This window comes from Pongo abelii, chromosome 6 (genome assembly GCF_028885655.2).
Source record: "Pongo abelii isolate AG06213 chromosome 6, NHGRI_mPonAbe1-v2.0_pri, whole genome shotgun sequence".
NCBI lineage: Eukaryota > Metazoa > Chordata > Mammalia > Primates > Hominidae > Pongo > Pongo abelii.
The window spans coordinates 119,293,595-119,314,867 of NC_071991.2; the positions used below are offsets into that span (position 1 = coordinate 119,293,595).

At 34.5% G+C, this 21,273-nt stretch overlaps 1 protein-coding gene across 4 annotated transcripts in view; it reads left to right on the forward strand.

Moving 5' to 3' along the window:
• Nucleotides 1–21,273, forward strand: part of PTPRZ1 (protein tyrosine phosphatase receptor type Z1) — a 187,542-nt gene that overhangs the window by 118,299 nt on the left and 47,970 nt on the right. For 2 of the 4 annotated variants that reach the window (XM_009243178.3, XM_054559718.1), the window contains exons 9-12: nt 2,839–3,023; nt 4,338–4,464; nt 11,031–11,077; nt 16,582–17,557. In XM_009243178.3, the coding sequence (XP_009241453.3) occupies nt 2,839–3,023; nt 4,338–4,464; nt 11,031–11,077; nt 16,582–17,557 (1,335 nt within the window). Of the gene's footprint in view, nt 1–2,838; nt 3,024–4,337; nt 4,465–11,030; nt 11,078–16,581; nt 20,144–21,273 lie in introns of all 4 variants that reach the window. The other 2 variants (XM_002818377.4, XM_054559717.1) reach the window with 1 other exon arrangement.

A 21,273-nucleotide genomic window follows, 5' to 3' on the forward strand; every position in this document is an offset into this window, starting at 1 on the left:
GCACTCCAACCTGGATGACAGAGCGAGACTGTCTCAAAAAAAAAAAAAAAAAAAAACACACACAAAGATAATTGGGCTGATTTCAATAGGAAATATATGCAAAACCTGGGAAATTTAGTGTCTATTAATCACTTCTTCTATGGTCATTCCATGGTTTGAACACCAAATAGTGTGTATGGAATTAACTAAGTTGTTATTTAAAAGATTCAGCTCTATCTTATAGAAAGGAAACCCTTTGGCAAGATCATAAACTACATATAGAAATATAGGCTTTTCTGTTAATAACATTCTAAAGCATGTATTTTTTTTCACCATAAGAGCCTGTGTCTCCACATCTAAAATAAAAGATTTACCTGAAGCTTGATAGCATACAACTATATTGTTGATAGCATACAACAATCAACACAAGTATTTAAAAAATAAATTTCTAATTAAAATATAAATTCAAACTATTAAACAAATGACTAACAAACTCTTACAGATTTACAAGGAGGAGAACAAAGAAGTGAAAACTTATGGGCAAGAAAATATAACTTTCTTTTTGGAGCTCTACTTTATATTAATGTTGATTCATAAATTTTGACACATCTACTGATTGCTACTACTAAGGCGAGACAAACATAGACATCCAACCAAAGTCGTTTCTGCTACTTAGGCAGTAGTCCTTTGGATGTTTTGCAACGAATCTTTTTATTTTTTTCTCAAGAGATTGTTATGCTTTGTATGTATGCATAAAATTAATGCATTTCTTTTTTTTTTTTTTTTTTTTTGAGACGGAGTCTCGCTCTGTCACCCAGGCTGGAGTGCAGTGGCGCGATCTGGGCTCACTGCAAGCTCCGCCTCCCGGGTTCACGCCATTCTCCTGCCTCAGCCTCCCGAGTAGCTGGGATTACAGGCGCCCGCCACCACGCCCGGCTAATTTTTTGTATTTTTAGTAGAGACGGGGTTCCACTGTGTTAGCCAAAATTAATGCATTTCAAAACAGTTTCATCTTGAAGTGTATAGTTCACTTTAAATCATTCCCATTCTGTAAAAAGTGGAATTGATTTTTAGAGGACGAAATCTACAAATGATATTGTCCAGAGTCACCTCCAACTTTTCTAAAAGTGAACTTGGGATTCATTAGAAGCAAGAACGTGCTTGTTGCTCCAATGGTAGAAACGTGAATAGCTCACTTGAGACAATTTGAAGGTCTTCTGCCATCTGGTGGACATCAGTAGAAGTCTCACTCAGTAGAGTAACATCATGTAGTATACACCTAAATTAAAATATATTTTCTTATTCTGAATTCATGTTTTTTGATAATGAAATAATTTTTCTTTTATTTCTAAAGGAACACCCCAACCTAAGCCCTCCCTAAACAAAAAATAACATCAAAGGTTTGAAGTGAAAAATAATTTCTAACTGATATAAAGCTATACATGTATTTATTTGTAAAAGGTATATATGTATATTCATATTTCCTAAATCATTTCTGTACCACTGCTAGCATACTGTACATATGCTATACCATTGCTAGCATATTGTACATATGCTAAACTTGTGACTACTAAATATTATATGTAAAATTTGTTTCCATTTGTAAGACTAATTGTTAGTTGTGGGTGCCCTCCTGTGTTCATGAGGTGAACTGCAAACTAGCAGAGACAAGTCGTTTTGGTCACAATCGGCGGCAGTTGTTAACATATTTTTGAGTCCTTGTAATTGTTGTATCAGTGATGACTGATTTACCTAAGTCTACTGCATGCTCGCATTGAGTGGCTTTGTAACTTCAGGTGTCACCTGAAAACAAGTAAGTATATTAATTAATATTCAGCCTGAGAGATCTTTCTTTCCCTCTGCTTTGCACATCTGTCTGGCCCATGAAGAGATATTTATTACTGTGCTTTGTTAGTAAAATATCATAAAATGTTATAGTTTTTCTTCTCCAAATTAGTCCAAACTATCACATTATAAGTGCATTTTGGAATGTACCAGGGCACTCTCTGATGGGACTAAATTTGGGGCATGATTCCCAGCATGGGCCTGAATTCATTTTAAGAAGTCTCTGAATGATTTTTCATAATACTACTTTTTCAGATGAGACAAACAAGTCTCTTAATTCCCTAAAATTATTTTCTTAATTTACTTATGTAAAAAAATGGGATTTTTGTCAGCACGTCTGAAAAATACTGAAATGGCAATTTTAGGTTTTCTTTGGTTTTCTCTGGTTGGGAATTTTAAATTAGTTCAAGGATTCCCTAATAACAAAATGTTCCAATAATAGTATGTCTTTCATAATTGAAATTATCCTCATCCTGAACTGAATATATTTTCAGGTACCAAACAAGAGAAATTAAGTCACCATAAGCTTGCAGATATTCTTTGTTCATTTATTTCTAAAAATGAATCTGTATGTCAAATATATTCAAAACAATGTTCTAGGCAATATAGAACTACAGAGCTATGGTTCTTATGTTTACAATCCACTAGAGGAGTCAAGATTCACTCAGGAAAAATATAATACGAAAGTATGTAAATAATGCAGTAATAATGATAAAATAGACGATTCACAATGACAGAGATCACTTCAGTGGAGATTAATGTGCGTAATGAAGGAGGTAGCATTTGACCAAGACCTTTCCAGAATGGAAAGCTGGGATTTGAACAGATAGAGTTAAGAGGGGAGGAAAGTGTATTTTAGATATAGGAAATGGAATAAGCAAAAGCTCCACAGTGGGAAAGTGTAACTTTTTACTTTATATTGAAATAAAACACAATTTTTATAGAATATGTTTTATTTATTCAAGTCCTCAAGGCAAAGTTCTATCAACAACTGTACTTTTTTTCTCTCTGAAGTTTGTAGTTCAGAACCAGAAAATGTTCAGGCTGACCCAGAGAATTATACCAGCCTTCTTGTTACATGGGAAAGACCTCGAGTCGTTTATGATACCATGATTGAGAAGTTTGCAGTTTTGTACCAGCAGTTGGACGGAGAGGACCAAACCAAGCATGAATTTTTGACAGATGGCTATCAAGACTTGGTAACTATATGATCAGTTATTTTACATATGGTAACATTGTAATTTAATTTCCAAGGTAAGAACTTACAAATGGTTATATATTATTTTCCTCCGTTACTTTTAGACTTTATGTGAAGGTGGGGTGGGCTGAGTATTTTTAAATTAAAAAAAAATTTAAAATTAGAAGCTATACTAAATTATGTCAAAAGTTACATTTAATTAAATGGATATCATAACTTTACCAACAATAACTTTATAGAGTAGATACATATGACTTATGAACTGAAGATCATTTTAGTGTGGCTTTTCTTAAGATTTCAGTTGTAGAATAGGACCAGAATCTCAGTGCCCTGTTACATTTTATATTGTGTCTTCCATTACGCTATATCAGCACAGGAAAAGTAGAGTAGGGGACATACAAGCCCTCTTTGTTGCACCAAAAAGTTTTCAGATAACAGCTGGGAAGTCATGATTGGGTCAGAACTTTAGGGATGTAAGACAAAATTTCTTACAAAAAGATCCACCCCTGCCTCCCTCCACCAGCGCATGTGAATAAAGTACAGATTCCTTTTGTGGCCTGAGCATGTCAGTATTAAACTTTGCTCTGGTAGGGAAGTGTTGGCCATAGATTAGGGTGTAGTTGACAAACCTTCATCTGGATGTAGGTCCAGAAAGTCCCCACTGCAGGTTAAAGGACACTCGACTCTGCACTCAGGCACCTAGAGTCCTGCAAGTCCTGGGAACCTGCATTTAAATAAAAACTCACTGTTAATTATGTTTCATATCATGTGGACAAAATGGATAAAATTTTAGTAACCTTTTAATTCAGTTGCCTAGAATATGGAGACACAATGATCTGGGAAAATTGTGAAATAAATAGTAATAAATATGTTTATTTCATAATTATGTGAAGAAGATAATTCTATTACGTTCTTGCATATATATTGTCAAGAAAAAGAGATGTTAGTTGTTCACCTTTTCACATTGCTCCTTGTTTGCAAATGCCCCCCATTTATTTGTCTAAAATATTAATTTTTAGTTTGTAGTACTAATTTATGAATTTGATGAGTTCTGGCTAAAAATGAAACTTCCTGAAACTAAATCTGATTTTTAAAAAGCAAAAAAAAAAAAAAAAAAAGCCTAGTTTTCCAGTTCTTCATAATTCACAAATACCACAAGTTTAACTAAGCAACATTGCATAAACTTTTCCTTCGGTTAATAAAATAGAAGTATTTTCCATGGACCAGGGAGAAAAAGTTTTCTAGGGAAGATACCTAGTGTGTTGGTAGTCCTGTGAGAATAACATTTGTATAATTACTAACATCTTTCTTTTAGGGTGCTATTCTCAATAATTTGCTACCCAATATGAGTTATGTTCTTCAAATAGTAGCCATATGCACTAATGGCTTATATGGAAAATACAGCGACCAACTGATTGTTGACATGCCTACTGATAATCCTGGTATGTGCCCCCAGATACATCTATATATTAACTCAATAAATGAGGTTAGTTTAATTACTGTATGCATTGATGCTTTCTTTCTAACTTTATATTCTTTTGGCCAAAAGGCAAAGTGATTTTCTCTTAAGTCTGGATTGCCAGGTAATTTTCTGGGGCATGGGTCCCATTTCTCATTCAGCAGGTCTGGTGCCAGACAATAAGTAAATTTATCCTTAATATTGGAGTTTATCATTTGTAAAACAAGAGCGACTAAACATATTTATAATATTGTAATGATCATTAAATGAAAATTGCTATGTAAATGTTGAGACTGTTATTTTGGATAATTAAGAGTTGGTTTAATTTGTATTTCCTTTTTTCAGCCCCCAAAGCATTATGTAGTAAGTATATACATGATCCTAAGACCATGTGAGATACTTTCAAATATCTATACAAAGCATCTCAAGAGTTTGTCTTAGATCTATTTTTCCACTTGTTATAATTTGGTTATGGGGAGTGGGGTGTTTTCCTCTTGGTTGATTGCCCTTACTCTTTCTCAAAAACAAGACAAATGAAAGTTGTTTCTACTTATGTTTTATTTGCATGCACCTTCTCTAAATATATGGGAAAATCTTTTGATCTTAGAGCATATGCAATAACTGAATCAAATGCTGACCACCATAATTTGACAATTTACAAGTCTACATAATTAAGTTAGTTTCCCTCTTGTTAGTGCAAGCAGTTTTAAATAATAGAATAGACATGTATATATGTATATATACATATGTATAATCACATACATCTGCATAAATACATACATAAATATATATATTCTTTGGTCATCCATATTAGGAGCCTACTTATTGAAATTTTTACAAATTTTAATGTAAGTGAGTGGTTACAAATTATATTAATTATAGCGTATTTCGGTTTTACCTATGGCAGGAAAACTGATGTGCATGGTTTGCATTGTTGTCTAAATGCTGTAGCAGGGACTTTAGTCCAACATGAGCTTAAAGTACTTGCTCATTGATCACCTTACTATAGCTGTTCTTACTAGTTGACTTTTTAAGTTAAAGACTATATGTGAGAGCATCAGATATTACAGTATGCATCATTCCAAACTACGGGCTACCAAACTTGCCAAGGTATCTCCCAACTTGATATTAACAACTAATGAATATTACTATACGATGATGGCAATATCATTATTTAATATTTCTTATGACCTGCCTCATGGCCTGGGTATTACCATCTTTCTTATTGCCTTTATTTAGGATTGTTTTTCAAAATCAGGTTATTTTTTAATGGAATGTGAGCTCTAAGTCTTATGGAAAGGTGAGTATCAAAGTAACTGACCATGATTTTAACTATGCCATATCACGCTACACCATTGCATGGCAACCGTCACCAAAGTTCTTCACAATGAGCTACCCAGAAAATGACACCTTTAGCCATACAACATTGATCATGTTGGCCAACACCATATGTGAATTGATTGAAATACGACATATAAAAAATCTCCTCTACCTTTATTTATGCATTTGAGTATGAAGTATATTGAACACATTCACTTAATTTTGTTACCTTGGTTTAATTATGCTACTCTAATTTCGTACCTAAAACAATTTCTCAGGAGTTTGCAAAAAATTATTACTTTTACCCATTTATTTTTATACTGCTTCCTATTTTATTCGCTATGCCAAAGCTTTAAACTTTCTGAATTTTTTTTGTTCTTTTTTATTTTGGAGAAACTTATTGCATATGAAAGAAACAGATTAAATATGTATTTTCTCCATAAGTGATTTCTGAGTGATCCTGTTAGACTGACTCTATATTGGCACAAAGTATAATATTCTTCTATCATTTGTTGTATTTTCACATTTGTACTAAATAATAAATATTATTAAAACTTAAAATTTCTATTTATTTAAAGGACCGGGACACTATTGAACATTGTAATAATGAGATGCTTGTTTGGATACACCATTAAATCTCCATGGATGCCTCAGTCTCTTAAGGCATTTTGTATAGTAATGATGTGTTAGTAAAAGATGGTATTTGATTTGATGTTTTGATATGCTATGCCTCTTAAAAGCTAAGGGTTACAAACTTAGATAGATTATTCCCTATTATTTCTACCAAAAAGTCCTGCATCAAAAGCCTGTTCCTCCAAAGTTTGGGATTATCCTATTTTTTATAAAGAAAAGATTGGTTCTCTTAGGAGTTATTCTTTCTGATCTGAAAGGCTGCAATGGCATTTTTATCCACATATTTACAATTTAGTATTGAAATTACATTGTCTTAAATATTGTTTCTTTGGTAAATATATCCCAATGAAAGTCTTGACAGTAATACTATCTTGTGGCTTGGTAAAACAGATTTGGTGCCTACAAGATTTGTGAATTTTATTATTTGTGTGACTAATATAGATGTAAGTGGCTTTTGAGTTCGCTGCTTATTTCATGGTTTTTATTAATACCACTTCATTCTGTTAATCGTGTTATTTTATTAGCTTGGTAACTGTAATGTAGCGTATTTAATAATTCTATTATTATTTAGGATAAACTGTTTACTAAATATTGTACTGTTTTTTGCTTTTGTTAAAAAGAAATGAAAAAAAATTTATAATTGCTGTCATTCTTTGATAGACTTCATATATATATATATATGAGGTGGAGTCTTAGTCTGTCACCCAGGCTGGAATGCAGTGGTGCCATCTTGGCTTGCTGCACCCTCCACCTCCCGGGTTCAAGCGATTCTCCTGCCTCAGACTTCTGAGTAGCTGAGATTACAGGCATGAGCCACCACACCCAGCTAATTTTGTATTTTTAGAAGAGACGGGGGTTTCACCTTGTGGGCCAGGCTGGTCTTGAACTCCTGACCTCGTGATCCACCCGCCTCGGCCTCCCAAAGTGCTGGGATTACAGGTGTGAGCCACAGCGCCTGGCCAGATTTCAAATATTTAAATCAGTTTCCCTGAAGAAAAACTCAGTCTTCCAAATAGTGCCTTTAACTTCCTAAATGTGATAAAACTATGCATTTAAATTAATAATTTGCTTACATTATTCTTTGTACCTTTTAATTACACTTGTGTACAAAAGTATCACCATAAACTAATGCTCATTAAGTATTATTTCAAATTGTCGTTTAAAAAAATGTGTAAGTTTGCATTCAGAAATTAATTTAAATTTATCAAGGAGCCTTTTTAATGTTAAAAAGGAATGTATATTCTTTTAAAATACTTCTTAGATAATTATATTTATGAATAAATAATTTCATAAATATATTTATCTTATTGTTACTAAGATAATTATGTTTATTTCTCATATAGAAGATAAAGCTAATTAACATACAGCTATAGAGGGATTATTTAAGTACATGTTTTAGGGCCTTGATAATTATATGTGTTAGATTTAAATGCATGATGAATTAAATCAACAGTTTTCTTGTTACTGTGTGCTTTCAGTTGTATAACAATTGTCTTGTTAAGTCACCATACATCTGTCCTTACTCTACCTGTACCATCCTTCCTATTAGTGTTATTACATTATTATATGCAGAATTATAGTTTGAAGCAGTTGCGGTCTACATTGCTTTTATTTCGTGCACTGTGAAACTTGGGTTATCTTCAAACAATTAAATAAGCCTTGCTTGCTCACCTACATCAGTGTTGCTTTTTTGTGTTATAGAAAATTAATGTGTTCCTAATGTGTTTTTTTTTAATCTAACATTACATGTGTCCCAAAACAAAACCAGAATGAGTCAACAGTTTTTGTTCAGTTATTACAAAAATGTGAATTTTAAGTGTTCACTCAAAACAAAAATTACTGATAGTTCTTCACTATCAGACTTTTTTCTAGCCTTTATGGAGTCTATTTTGATGAAGGGAGATGATTCTACAAACCAGTATAATTTTTGAACTATTTAATATATTGGTAGTGCCTGACTCAAACCAATGGTTACTAAAGTATCAGTTATTACTTGTGAGAAAGCAGCAGGTTTAGGGATACCCAATATGAGAGCTTGTGCCCATCAGCAGAGCTAAACTTTGAGTTCGGGGTGTTGAATTCACAGATCCAGAATTATGGCTTCAAAATCTTTAGGAAGATAGAAACAATCTTCCAAATTATTTTATTTCAAAATTGTTATGAAGAGACTCAGCAAAAGACTTCTGGATTCTAAGAAATAGAGGTATTGAAGTATTCCTGGGAATTTCAGTCAGTTCAAATGATCTCAGTCCAGTTGGAAATCAGAATAAGGAGCCTTCAAGGTGGGTTTATACGCAGCAATATGAATGTGCTAACACTTGGGGGTGCTCACCCATGAGAGCGCCAAGGAATGAAGGGAGGCTCAGAGACCTGCCTAGGCCCACACATGTTGCCCCAGAGCTAAGGAGGCCCAAAGAAAAAGTCTTGCTTTTATTACAGTAAACAGCAATCCAATTATAAGTCATTAATATTCTTTAGGGGATGTGATTGGATTAAAACCCTGTATTGTAATTTACTAGAATAGAAACCATAATCCCTATAGTTAGTTAATGCTCTGGTAAAATGATAAAAATAAGTCTAATGCAATACACACTAAAAATATTGAAGAAAAAGGGAAATAAATCCTCAATGTGATAGTTATACATACCCTTCCCCAACCATTATTACGATTAAATAAGAAAATTATATTTGCCCATTAAAAGTATGAAGTTAGGTGGAGTTAGACCATTTTTAAAAAATTTTAAACACCTTCTTAAGCATGTTGAAACAAATGGAAAATAGTTTTGATATTTTTTCCATAGCCTCTTAGCAGAGGAAAAACCTACAGTATGTGTACCACTAACAAGTATTTGATTATGATTTGCCATTATGAGCATTAAATATTTCAACAGTCTATGAAAAAGAGTGGCTACGCTTCAAATTATTTTCAATAAAACTAGGTATTGTCTAATGGGCTTAATTTGAAGATTTTTTACATGCATGAAATTCTTTAGTCATAGCTTTTAGAAAATCATGTGAAAGGTCATTTGTCACGGTTTAGTTGCATCTCAATTTTAAATTCACATGTATTAATTTGCATGGCGATTACAAAGACACAAGTGTTTGAGATGATTGAAATCACTTTAGTTTGGAAACATAAAGAATAAAGAGCATGAAGAACAGGCGGTGACGAAAGGATTTCATAGGAAGAAAAATAGAAGAAGGAGACCACTAATGATCGAAATAAAATTTCCAAAGTCCTTCATGGTTAGTTTTAACAAGAAAAAAAGTGAGAATTAAAAGTGAGATTGTGATTGTTTCTAGTGAGTACTTTCCTTTTTAAATTACAGGAGTTGTTTAGGGTAAGTAATTTTGAAACAGCTAAGTTGTCAAGGGTATGAACTTTATCCGAATCTTCTTGGGAGCTAGGCATGCTTAACAGATTTTACATGAATTCTCATTTTATGGTTTTCAATACATTAATACCCAGGAGTCTTGGTAAAAATAAACTCAAGAAACTTTGTATTGGAAAACAGACTTGGGTATGATAAACATTTAATGTTGGTTCAGTTATACCTTGAAATTTCTATAGAGTATACATTTCCTTTGAGGATATAAAACATAGAACATAAGCAGCATTAGGATGGTGCAGAGCATAAATTTTGGTGATAGCCTGAGATTCCATAAAGGCATGGGAGTGTGAAGAACATCATTATAATAATGCTCAAACCTCACAGTTACTTTGTCTACAATCTTCTTAATGACCCAGGCAGCTCAGACCAAGACTAAAGATTCTTCTCTGGCCCCTCGGTAACGTGGTAGAGTGGCTAGATTCCTTCTTAGGAGAGAAAGAACCAGCTTAGTCTTTCCTGACATTCCCTGACAGGTCCTGTTTTAGAACTGAGATATATGTTGATTCTGATTTGTTGGGACAAACAGACTTGAACGATCCTGGTCATCAGATTCTTTAAGTAGACAGCATTAGCTGAGTTTCCCTGGGGAGAATGCACAAGATTCACTGTTAGTTCTTGCTGACAGCAAGGCTGGAACCTGCTGGTTTTACCTGGTGCAGCACCCAGTATAGAAATAGGTATGAGGCCAGATATGAGGAGTAAAAATAATTATTTGTCCCTCAGTCAAAATAGAAACTTAAGGAAGAGATAGCTAAATAAAAAAATAAATTCTACCAATTCTCCAGAAAATCCGTGGCATTTCCCCAACCATGCTTTTATCAGCCCTGCTAAGGATGAAATAACTCTGTACTGATTAAAAATTATTTGCGTTCCTTTACACCCAGTTTTATCAGTTTCACCGACCTCCTCTCTGTTCTTAGCTTCAATCAGACTAAGGGGCAGGGGGAATGGGGAAGGGAGTGGAGTGGGAGGTAGAGATCAAGATTTGGGTAGATTACATATAAGCTCATGTAGTGTTGTGTTGTAGTGTTCAGTAATGTTGAAAACTAAAATTTGGAGTTTTTATTGTGAGAAAGTCTATATTTTCAAAGCTGACATTAACTTTTTTATTCTTTTTAATTTTTTCTCTTTCACCCAAAGGTAAATCTACAAAGGCTGAAATAGTTGAATAAAAACTTTAATAATTTTGTTTTTAATTTTGTAGAACTTGATCTTTTCCCTGAATTAATTGGAACTGAAGAAATAATCAAGGTATCATAGTCATTTTTATATTCAAATGTTTTAATATTAAGTGGTCTATTTTGAATTGTTGCTTAGGTGTTAGGTATTGCCACATGAATAAAACGTGTGTATGATTCATTGTTTGTGGGGTTAGTTGCTAAGCTTTATATATAGATAGTCACATAATTTATATACATGATTCTCTTATGAAGAAGTTGAAAGATGTTTTGATTGGTATAGTACTAAAAAACAAGAAATATAAATGGTGATTAAAAAAACAGTGAATTTTAAAAATAATTATAGCTATGCACTACAGCTATAAACTGGAATTTTTTTAGTCTCCAAATTTTTCTGAAAAACTAAAATTATGTATACCTAATGCTAGATGATGAGTTAGTGGGTGCAGCACACCAGCATGGCACATGTATACATATGTAACTTACCTGCACATTGCGCACATGTACCATAAAACCTAAAGTAAAATAATAATAATAATAAAAATAAATAAATAAATAAATAAATAAATAAATAAACTAAAATTATATTTAACCAGTTCTTAACATTTTACAGTTTATATATAAATAACCAAAGATTGATAGACTAATGATAAATATGGCCCAAAATATAAATTGTATATATATATATTTTCCCATTTAAATTGTTTATTATTTAAGTTGATAAATATTCATTTACTCGAAGAACATTGTGCTGACAATAGACACCTATACTACGAATAGTCTATACTTTTTATAGATAAAATTTATTGGTATTTGAGACTATCTATAAATTTTAACTTTTTTTAAATAGAAAACGATTGTTTAATATCTTTTATATTTCGTCATATGCCTTAATGTGCTGTTCATCATAACTGAAATTATGTATTCAGTTCAGGTGTTACTGTTGATGATAATACGAATGTGTACATGTGTATTGATTGTGTAGGAGCTGATAAAAGTGTGATAACTAGTGCTGTTATCTAGCAATAAATAACAATTAGGTCTTTCATAGGTATAAACTATCTTGATATTTTATGTATCTTATGGCTAGTCTCTCTTACAAGGGACTATTTTACCAAAATGACCAGTCTACCTTTTAACAGGGGTTTACAGATTTCAGCTAAGAATATCTTTATTTGTATATGTACATACATGTTCACATGCATATGGAGATATGTGTATATATATATATATATATATACATATCTACAAGTAATCAACAGAATTAAGTCAAAAAAGAAATTATATTTGTGCTGAGTTGTTAATTCAAATAATTGGTCTCACATACTGATGTAAGCCCTTTTTTCAGTAATTGGTGCCATGTACTAAATGATATTCTGTTTAAGTTCCATCTCATATAACATGTATTACACATCACAAACTTTTTAGAAAGGACCAAGGAATGATCAATTATTTTTCATAGTAATTCCCATTACCATGATTCATGATCCATGCTTAGTTACTTTAGTTACAAGATCCACGTTTAGTTATTTTTCTTCTCTATTGCCATTAACCCTAAGGCAACTTTTACCATAAGCCTACAAAAGTTATTTAAAATCTTCCAATGTTAATTACTAGTAAATTTTGACATAAAACTATAATAGTATTTAGTATAATATTTAGCTGTGTGAATAGGCTACACATGTGACTTACATACATTTTTAAATATTTTCCATTTTTTAATGGACATATTATACTTCTATATATTTATGAGGTATATAGTGATCAAATCAGGGTAGTTTGCATATCCATTATCTCAAACATTTACCATTTTTCTGTGTTGGAAACATTTGAGATCCTTTTTTCTACCTATCTGAAAATATATATTATTGCTAACTATAGTCATCCTACAGTGCTATCAAACACTAGAACTTATTCTTCCTATCTAGCTGTAATTTTGTATCCTTTAACCAATCTCTGCCTGTCGCCCCCTCCCCACTACATTTCTCAGCCTCTAATAACCACTATTCTACACTCTACTTCTATTAGATCAACTTTTTTAGCTTCCACATAGGAGTGAGACCATGCAGTGTTTATCTTTCTGTTCCTGGCTTATTCCACTTACATAATGGAGGTATATTTTTATTTTTGTCATACACTCTACAATAGAGATCCCTAAAGCTATGCCTGTCATGGTGCCTCTGGTCTCACCACTTACATATATGACATTAGGCTTATTTGGTTTGTGGGGCTTTACCCATGGTGGTAGTGCCCAAAGAAACAGCAGCTCTAATTCTTTGAGCTGGAAGAATCCTTGGCACTGCCAAGGGGCAGGGAGGCAGCTACCACCACACAGATGGGGATTTAAAATAAAGGATACAGCAGCAGTGATTGGTAAGCTTGGCTTGGCAAATTGGTTGTAGTTCTTGCTATTGAAATCAACTATTGTATTAATAATATATTGTCAAATCGAAAGAGACCCATGTCATAATTTGTCTTCCTGTAGCATGATTATGAGATGGGATGAAAACACTGCTTAACCAATCTACTATTCACTTCCTTTGCTTCATGCAGGAATGAATGACAGGCTGGAAAATGCATGGAATATATTCGTAATGACTTTTAATCCCTGAATATAGAAATAAAGAGTGTGAAGGATATTTCTTAGATCCTCTCCAAACAGAAATGTATGACTTTGCAAGACAAAGTATCTGTAGCTGATCATGGCTTTACACTAACTTTTTAAAATGAAGTTGTGAAGGATAACATATGACACAGATCGAAACTATAGTGGAAGAAAGAGTCACAATAACTCCATAAAGAAATTGTAGGAAAGAGTATTTGTTAAAATACTTGTAGTCAGATATGAATAAAGTAATCACAGGGCATGAATGATATGTTCTTCTTAAAATGTTGACCCAGCCAATGTGACCTTACAGAGATCAACAAGATATGGTAGGGTAGGATTAATGAAGGTCTAATCACCCTCACTGGGTACTGAGGGGTTCTGAACCTCATAAAGTTTATAGAACGCATCTGTATCTGATGTGTGCATAGTTTTTTCCCAAATATGTAACAAGAAGAGGTGTGTGGCATTATGTTATAATAAAAATTTTATGAAAATTTACATTGCTTGGAGGATATGATAAAGGATGTTTATGTGGAAATATAAGCAAAGAGAAAGAAATGTAATATTATTGTGGAAGTCAATAGACATTGTTAGATAATATAGAGAAAATGGATGACATATCTTTGGGGAGCTTTTGCTGTGAAGGAGAGACGAGAAGTAGAATGACAACTAGAAGGGGAATTAGAGGTTTTCCTTTGTGTTCTCTTTAAATAGGAGAGATCGGAGTTAATTTAAGCTGATGAGAATGATCTGTTAGAGAATTTGAGAAAACAAATCAGAAACACAAAATAGACTGAACTACTCAATTATGTTCAATTCCCAGGTTCATGATAGGGACTAGATCTAAAACACAGAAGTGTGAATTAGCTTTAGAAAGGAAGGAAAACAACTCTTTAGTTACAACAGGACAGGAGGGGCAGAGGTAACTTGGTTGGTCCCTGTTTTTAATGTTGAGAAGAAGCGTGTCTTTGTCTGGTGGCTTCTATTTTCCCTGAAAACAGAAAGGCCATCTGCTGAGAATGGGAGGAAAGGATAGGAAAATGAAGGTTTGAACAGAGTTTTGGTAGAGAGAAGGAGTGTGGAGTGACACCAGAAAACTAGGCAAATATATAGGTTTGCAAAAACAAGGAAGAGTTTAGAAACTCCACACTGCCAAGCTTAACATTGATCCCCAGCAAAACTCTGGATCAAATTATAAAACAAATATTTATGAGAACTTCTAAGGAAAGAAGAAATAATTGGCACCAACCAATTTTCCCTAAAAAAGCAAGTCAAGGCAAATTATTCTCATTTCCTTTTGCATTAAGTTTTTAGGTTTGTAGATTATGGGAATATTTTATTTAGGAAATTATTTGGCAAAATCTCTCAGGTGGTCCTTGTGAACAAGGTATCACACAGAATGTAAAACTTCATAGAGAATACTGACTTCTTGTAAGGAAATTTGTCAAGGGAATCTGAGAGAGTAGCCATTTTTAGCACTCAATATAATTCAGATCAAGTGCACTAACTTCCTAAAGTTTTCACATTTGCTTCAGAAAATACAACTAGCCAAATAATTAAGCTGTAAATAATGAGGCCGCCATTAAGCTTGGAATCGTGTGTTTCATACAGTGCAGATTTCCATGTGTATGACACATGCTCATGAGCACACATGGCTTAAGATTCAGATTCTTTCTACTGATATTGGTCAAGTTTTCAATGGCTGTACTCAGTAATTTTTTTCTTCTTTTAAGGAACATGGCCTTAAAATATCTAATAGATGATCAAATAAATGACAATTCTAACAAGCTGTTGAGTACAAAAATACTGACAAAATCATGTCCCGCATGAACTAAAAAAAAAAAAAAACTTGATAACTTTGGCAATTGAGTTTTCTAAGTATATAATTAGATATAATATGCCCAGTTTTATGTATATATACACATATGTATATATACGTATATATACACATATGTATATATACGTATATATATATACACGTGTATATATATATGTATATATATACGTATATATACATATATATGTGGGGAAGATATAATAAGGGGAAGATTTAGAACTAAAAGAGGTGTTTGGTTTTCTTTTCCTTTTGTTTTTTAATATTTTCCACTTAAGACTTAGGCAGATATTTCAAAGGCAACTTGTCAAAATATGATTCTACTCCTAGTTTTTTAATTTGTGTTTCCCTTAGAATCACCATTCAGGAGGTTGAATCTTCCATGCAATGAAGATTATGCTTAAAGCATAGGTCTTGGTTAACTTCTAGCCAGAAGACTAGAAGTCTCCTCCTGGGTCATTGCATGGAAGATTCAGCCTCCTGAATGGTGATTCCAAGTGAAACACAAAATTAAAAATCTAGGAGTAGAATCATATTTTGACAAGTTGCCTTTGAAATATCTGCCTAAGTCTTAAGTGGAAAATATTAAAAAACAAAAGGAAAAGAAAACCAAACACCTCTTTTAGTTCTAAATCTTCCCCTTATTATGACCTTAAAATTATGATTTGCTCTAAATAGATATAATTAAATATTCTGAATGTTCAACTACTTTGGTCTTTAAAATAGTTTCATCGCCAATTCTTATTACAATAAGCTAATGGCTATTTACATTGATGCCCGATGAACAAAGAAATATAAAAATAATAAAATAAATGCCATGTTAAATAACACTGTCAATAAATAACTACAGTGTGCCTTCCTTTTAAATATGTGGTATCTATTCATTTAACCACTTCTTTCTATAGCATTAAAATAAAGGCAGCCATAAATTAGGTGTTTTCATTACATTTAATTACTCCCCTGGAGAGCGGATGGTAAAGGTTGTAGGTTACAGGTATGCATTGTACAGAATGGTGTTCTGTGAGGATAAGAAGTTCCCAAGATACCACAAGTGATGATTGGCAGTGTAAGATATGAAGATTTTCTTTTTCTCTTATTTCCTTATGACTCATTAAATCTTGTTTGCTTTTCAAAGGAGGAGGAAGAGGGAAAAGACATTGAAGAAGGCGCTGTCGTGAATCCTGGTAGAGACAGTGCTACAAACCAAATCAGGAAAAAGGAACCCCAGATTTCTACCACAACACACTACAATCGCATAGGGATGAAATACAATGAAGCCAAGACTAACCGATCCCCAACAAGAGGAAGTGAATTCTCTGGAAAGGGTGATGTTCCCAACACATCTTTAAATTCCACTTCCCAACCAGTCACTAAATTAGCCACAGAAAAAGATATTTCCTTGACTTCTCAGACTGTGACTGAACTGCCATCTCACACTGTGGAAGGTACTTCAGCCTCTTTAAATGATGACTCTAAAACTGTTCTTAGATCTCCACATATGAACTTGTCGGGGACTGCAGAATCCTTAAATACAGTTTCTATAACAGAATATGAGGAGGAGAGTTTACTGACCAGTTTCAAGCTTGATACTGGAGCTGAAGATTCTTCAGGCTCCAGTCCCGCAACTTCTGCTATCCCATTCATCTCTGAGAACATATCCCAAGGGTATATATTTTCCTCCGAAAACCCAGAGACAATCACATATGATGTCCTTATACCGGAATCTGCTAGAAATGCTTCCGAAGATTCAACTTCATCAGGTTCAGAAGAATCACTAAAGGATCCTTCTGTGGAGGGAAATGTGTGGTTTCCTAGCTCTACAGATGTAACAGCACAGCCCGATGTTGGATCAGGCAGAGAGAGCTTTCTTCAGACTAATTACACTGAGATACGTGTTGATGAATCTGAGAAGACAACCAAGTCCTTTTCTGCAGGCCCGGTGATGTCACAGGGTCCCTCAGTTACAGATCTGGAAATGCCACATTATTCTACCTTTGCCTACTTCCCAACTGAGGTAACACCTCATGCTTCTACCCCATCCTCCAGACAACAGGATTTGGTCTCCACGGTCAACGTGGTACACTCGCAGACAACCCAACCGGTATACAATGGTGAGACACCTCTTCAACCTTCCTACAGTAGTGAAGTCTTTCCTCTAGTCACCCCTTTGTTGCTTGACAATCAGATCCTCAACACTACCCCTGCTGCTTCAAGTAGTGATTCGGCCTTGCATGCTACGCCTGTATTTCCCAGTGTCGATGTGTCATTTGAATCCATCCTGTCCTCCTATGATGGTGCACCTTTGCTTCCATTTTCCTCTGCTTCCTTCAGTAGTGAATTGTTTCGCCATCTGCATACAGTTTCTCAAATCCTTCCACAAGTTACTTCAGCTACTGAGAGTGATAAGGTGCCCTTGCATGCTTCTCTGCCAGTGGCTGGGGGTGATTTGCTGTTAGAGCCCAGCCTTGCTCAGTATTCTGATGTGCTGTCCACTACTCACGCTGCTTCAGAGACACTGGAATTTGGTAGTGAATCTGGTGTTTTTTATAAAACGCTTATGTTTTCTCAAGTTGAACCACCCAGCAGTGATGCCATGATGCATGCACGTTCTTCAGGGCCTGAACCTTCTTATGCCTTGTCTGATAACGAGGGCTCCCAACACATCTTCACTGTTTCTTACAGTTCTGCAATACCTGTGCATGATTCTGTGGGTGTAACTTATCAGGGTTCCTTATTTAGCGGCCCTAGCCATATACCAATACCTAAGTCTTCGTTAATAACCCCAACTGCATCATTACTGCAGCCTACTCATGCCCTCTCTGGTGATGGGGAATGGTCTGGAGCCTCTTCTGATAGTGAATTTCTTTTACCTGACACAGATGGGCTGACAGCCCTTAACATTTCTTCACCTGTTTCTGTAGCTGAATTTACATATACAACATCTGTGTTTGGTGATGATAATAAGGCGCTTTCTAAAAGTGAAATAATATATGGAAATGAGACTGAACTGCAAATTCCTTCTTTCAATGAGATGGTTTACCCTTCTGAAATTACAGTCATGCCCAACATGTATGATAATGTAAATAAGTTGAATGCATCTTTACAAGAAACCTCTGTTTCCATTTCTAGCACCAAGGGCATGTTTCCAGGGTCCCTTGCTCATACAACCACTAAGGTTTTTGATCACGAGATTAGTCAAGTTCCAGAAAATAACTTTCCAGTTCAACCTACACATACTGTCTCTCAAGCATCTGGTGACACTTCGCTTAAACCTGTGCTTAGTGCAAACTCAGAGCCAGCATTCTCTGACCCTGCTTCTAGTGAAATGTTATCTCCTTCAACTCAGCTCTTATTTTATGAGACCTCAGCTTCTTTTAGTACTGAAGTATTGCTACAACCTTCCTTTCAGGCTTCTGACGTTGACACCTTGCTTAAAACTGTTCTTCCAGCTGTGCCTAGTGATCCAATATTGGTTGAAACCCCCAAAGTTGATAAAATTAGTTCTACAATGTTGCATCTCATTGTATCAAATTCTGCTTCAAGTGAAAACATGCTGCACTCTACATCTGTACCAGTTTTTGATGTGTCACCTACTTCTCATATGCACTCTGCTTCACTTCAAGGTTTGACCATTTCCTATGCAAGTGAGAAATATGAACCAGTTTTGTTTAAAAGTGAAAGTTCCCACCAAGTGGTACCTTCTTTGTACAGTAATGATGAGTTGTTCCAAACGGCCAATTTGGAGATTAACCAGGCCCATCCCCCAAAAGGAAGGCATGCATTTGCTACACCTGTTTTATCAATTGATGAACCATTAAATACACTAATAAATAAGTTTATACATTCTGATGAAATTTTAACCTCCACCAAAAGTTCTGTTACTGATAAGGTATTTGCTGGTATTCCAACAGTTGCTTCTGATACATTTGTATCTACCGATCATTCTGTTCCTATAGGAAATGGGCATGTTGCCATTACAGCTGTTTCTCCCAACAGAGATGGTTCTGTAACCTCAACCAAGTTGCTGTTTCCTTCTAAGGCAACTTCTGAGCTGAGTCATAGTGCCAAATCTGAGGCCGATTTAGTGGGTGGTGGTGAAGATGGTGACACTGATGATGATGATGGTGATGATGATGATGATGATGACAGAGATAGTGATGGCTTATCCATACATAAGTGTATGTCATGCTCATCCTATAGAGAATCGCAGGAGAAGGTAATGAATGATTCAGACACCCACGAAAACAGGCTTATGGATGAGAATAATCCAATCTCATATTCACTATCTGAGAATTCTGAAGAAGATAATAGAGTCACAAGTGTATCCTCAGACAGTCAAACTGGTATGGACAGAAGTCCTGGTAAATCACCATCAGCAAATGGGCTATCCCAAAAGCCGAGTGATGGAAAAGAGGAAAATGACATTCAGACTGGTAGTGCTCTGCTTCCTCTCAGCCCTGAATCTAAAGCATGGGCAGTTCTGACAAGTGATGAAGAAAGTGGATCAGGGCAAGGTACCTCAGATAGCCTTAATGAGAATGAGACTTCCACAGATTTCAGTTTTGCAGACACTAATGAAAAAGATGCTGATGGGATCCTGGCAGCAGGTGACTCAGAAATATCTCCTGGATTCCCACAGTCCCCAACACCATCTGTTACTAGCGAGAACTCAGAAGTGTTCCACGTTTCAGAGGCAGGTTAGTTATGGATCAGAAGGACAGACTGAGGTGTGGTGGTTTGCTTGCTCTAAAAGTAAAACAAAAATTATAGAAAGATAGAAATTTGGTAAAATGGTACATCATCATTTTTAAAATCAAAACATTCAACAAATCAGTCTCCAGTTTCTGAAGTATAATTTTATTTATTATTTCAAACAATTATTTAACACATTTTGGTTTTTAATTTAATTCTCTCCAAAATAGACAAAACAATTTTTATTTATTGTCAATATTTCATACTCTACAGGATGCCTTTTATGGGTGGGGGCAATTCTGTTTGCATAATACATTTTTAGTACACTGCTTTTAAAATAAGATCAGAGTATGCTATTTTAGATGATTTTAATTTTCATACTTTTATTCTACAATAAGTTGTAAACTAATTCTATTTAATTATAAAATGAATTATTAAATCTGAGAGTAATGTGACATAAGCACTTCTCTCTGACACACCCCCATGGAAAGGAATTAGTTACTTTCCACATTCATATCAGCTTGGGGAGCTTTATTTATTATTTTTTATTTATTTATTTATTTATTTATTTATTTATTTATTTTGAGACAGAGTCTCGCTCTGTCGCCCAGGCTGGAGTGCAGTGGCGCAATCTCGGCTTACTACAAGCTCCGCCTCCTGGGTTCACGCCATTCTCCTGCCTCGGCCTCCCGAGTAGCTGAGACTACAGGTGCCCGTCACCACGCTAGGCTAATTTTTTGTATTTTTAGTAGAGACGGGGTTTCACCGTGTTAGCCAGGATGGTCTTGATCTCCTGACCTCGTGATCCACCTGCCTCAGCCTCCCGAAGTGTTGGGATTACAGGCGTCAGCCACTGCACCAGGCCGGGGAGGCTTTTTTTTTTTTTTTTAAGTTTTGTTACTAAGTTTTGAGAGTTAATAATGAAGTTAAAAAAATTTTATTTTTTTTTGTCTTTCTTTATCTTAATGTTGCCTAAAGAGGGCAGTGTAAACCATCAAAATACATTTTACTTTATGCCTGCTGTTACACACTTTTTTAAGTTAAATAATGGGCATTAATATGTACAGTATGTATAGGTATTGTATGAGAAGATGTAAAACACTAATCATTTTTCTGTAGAAATGAATTTCATTTG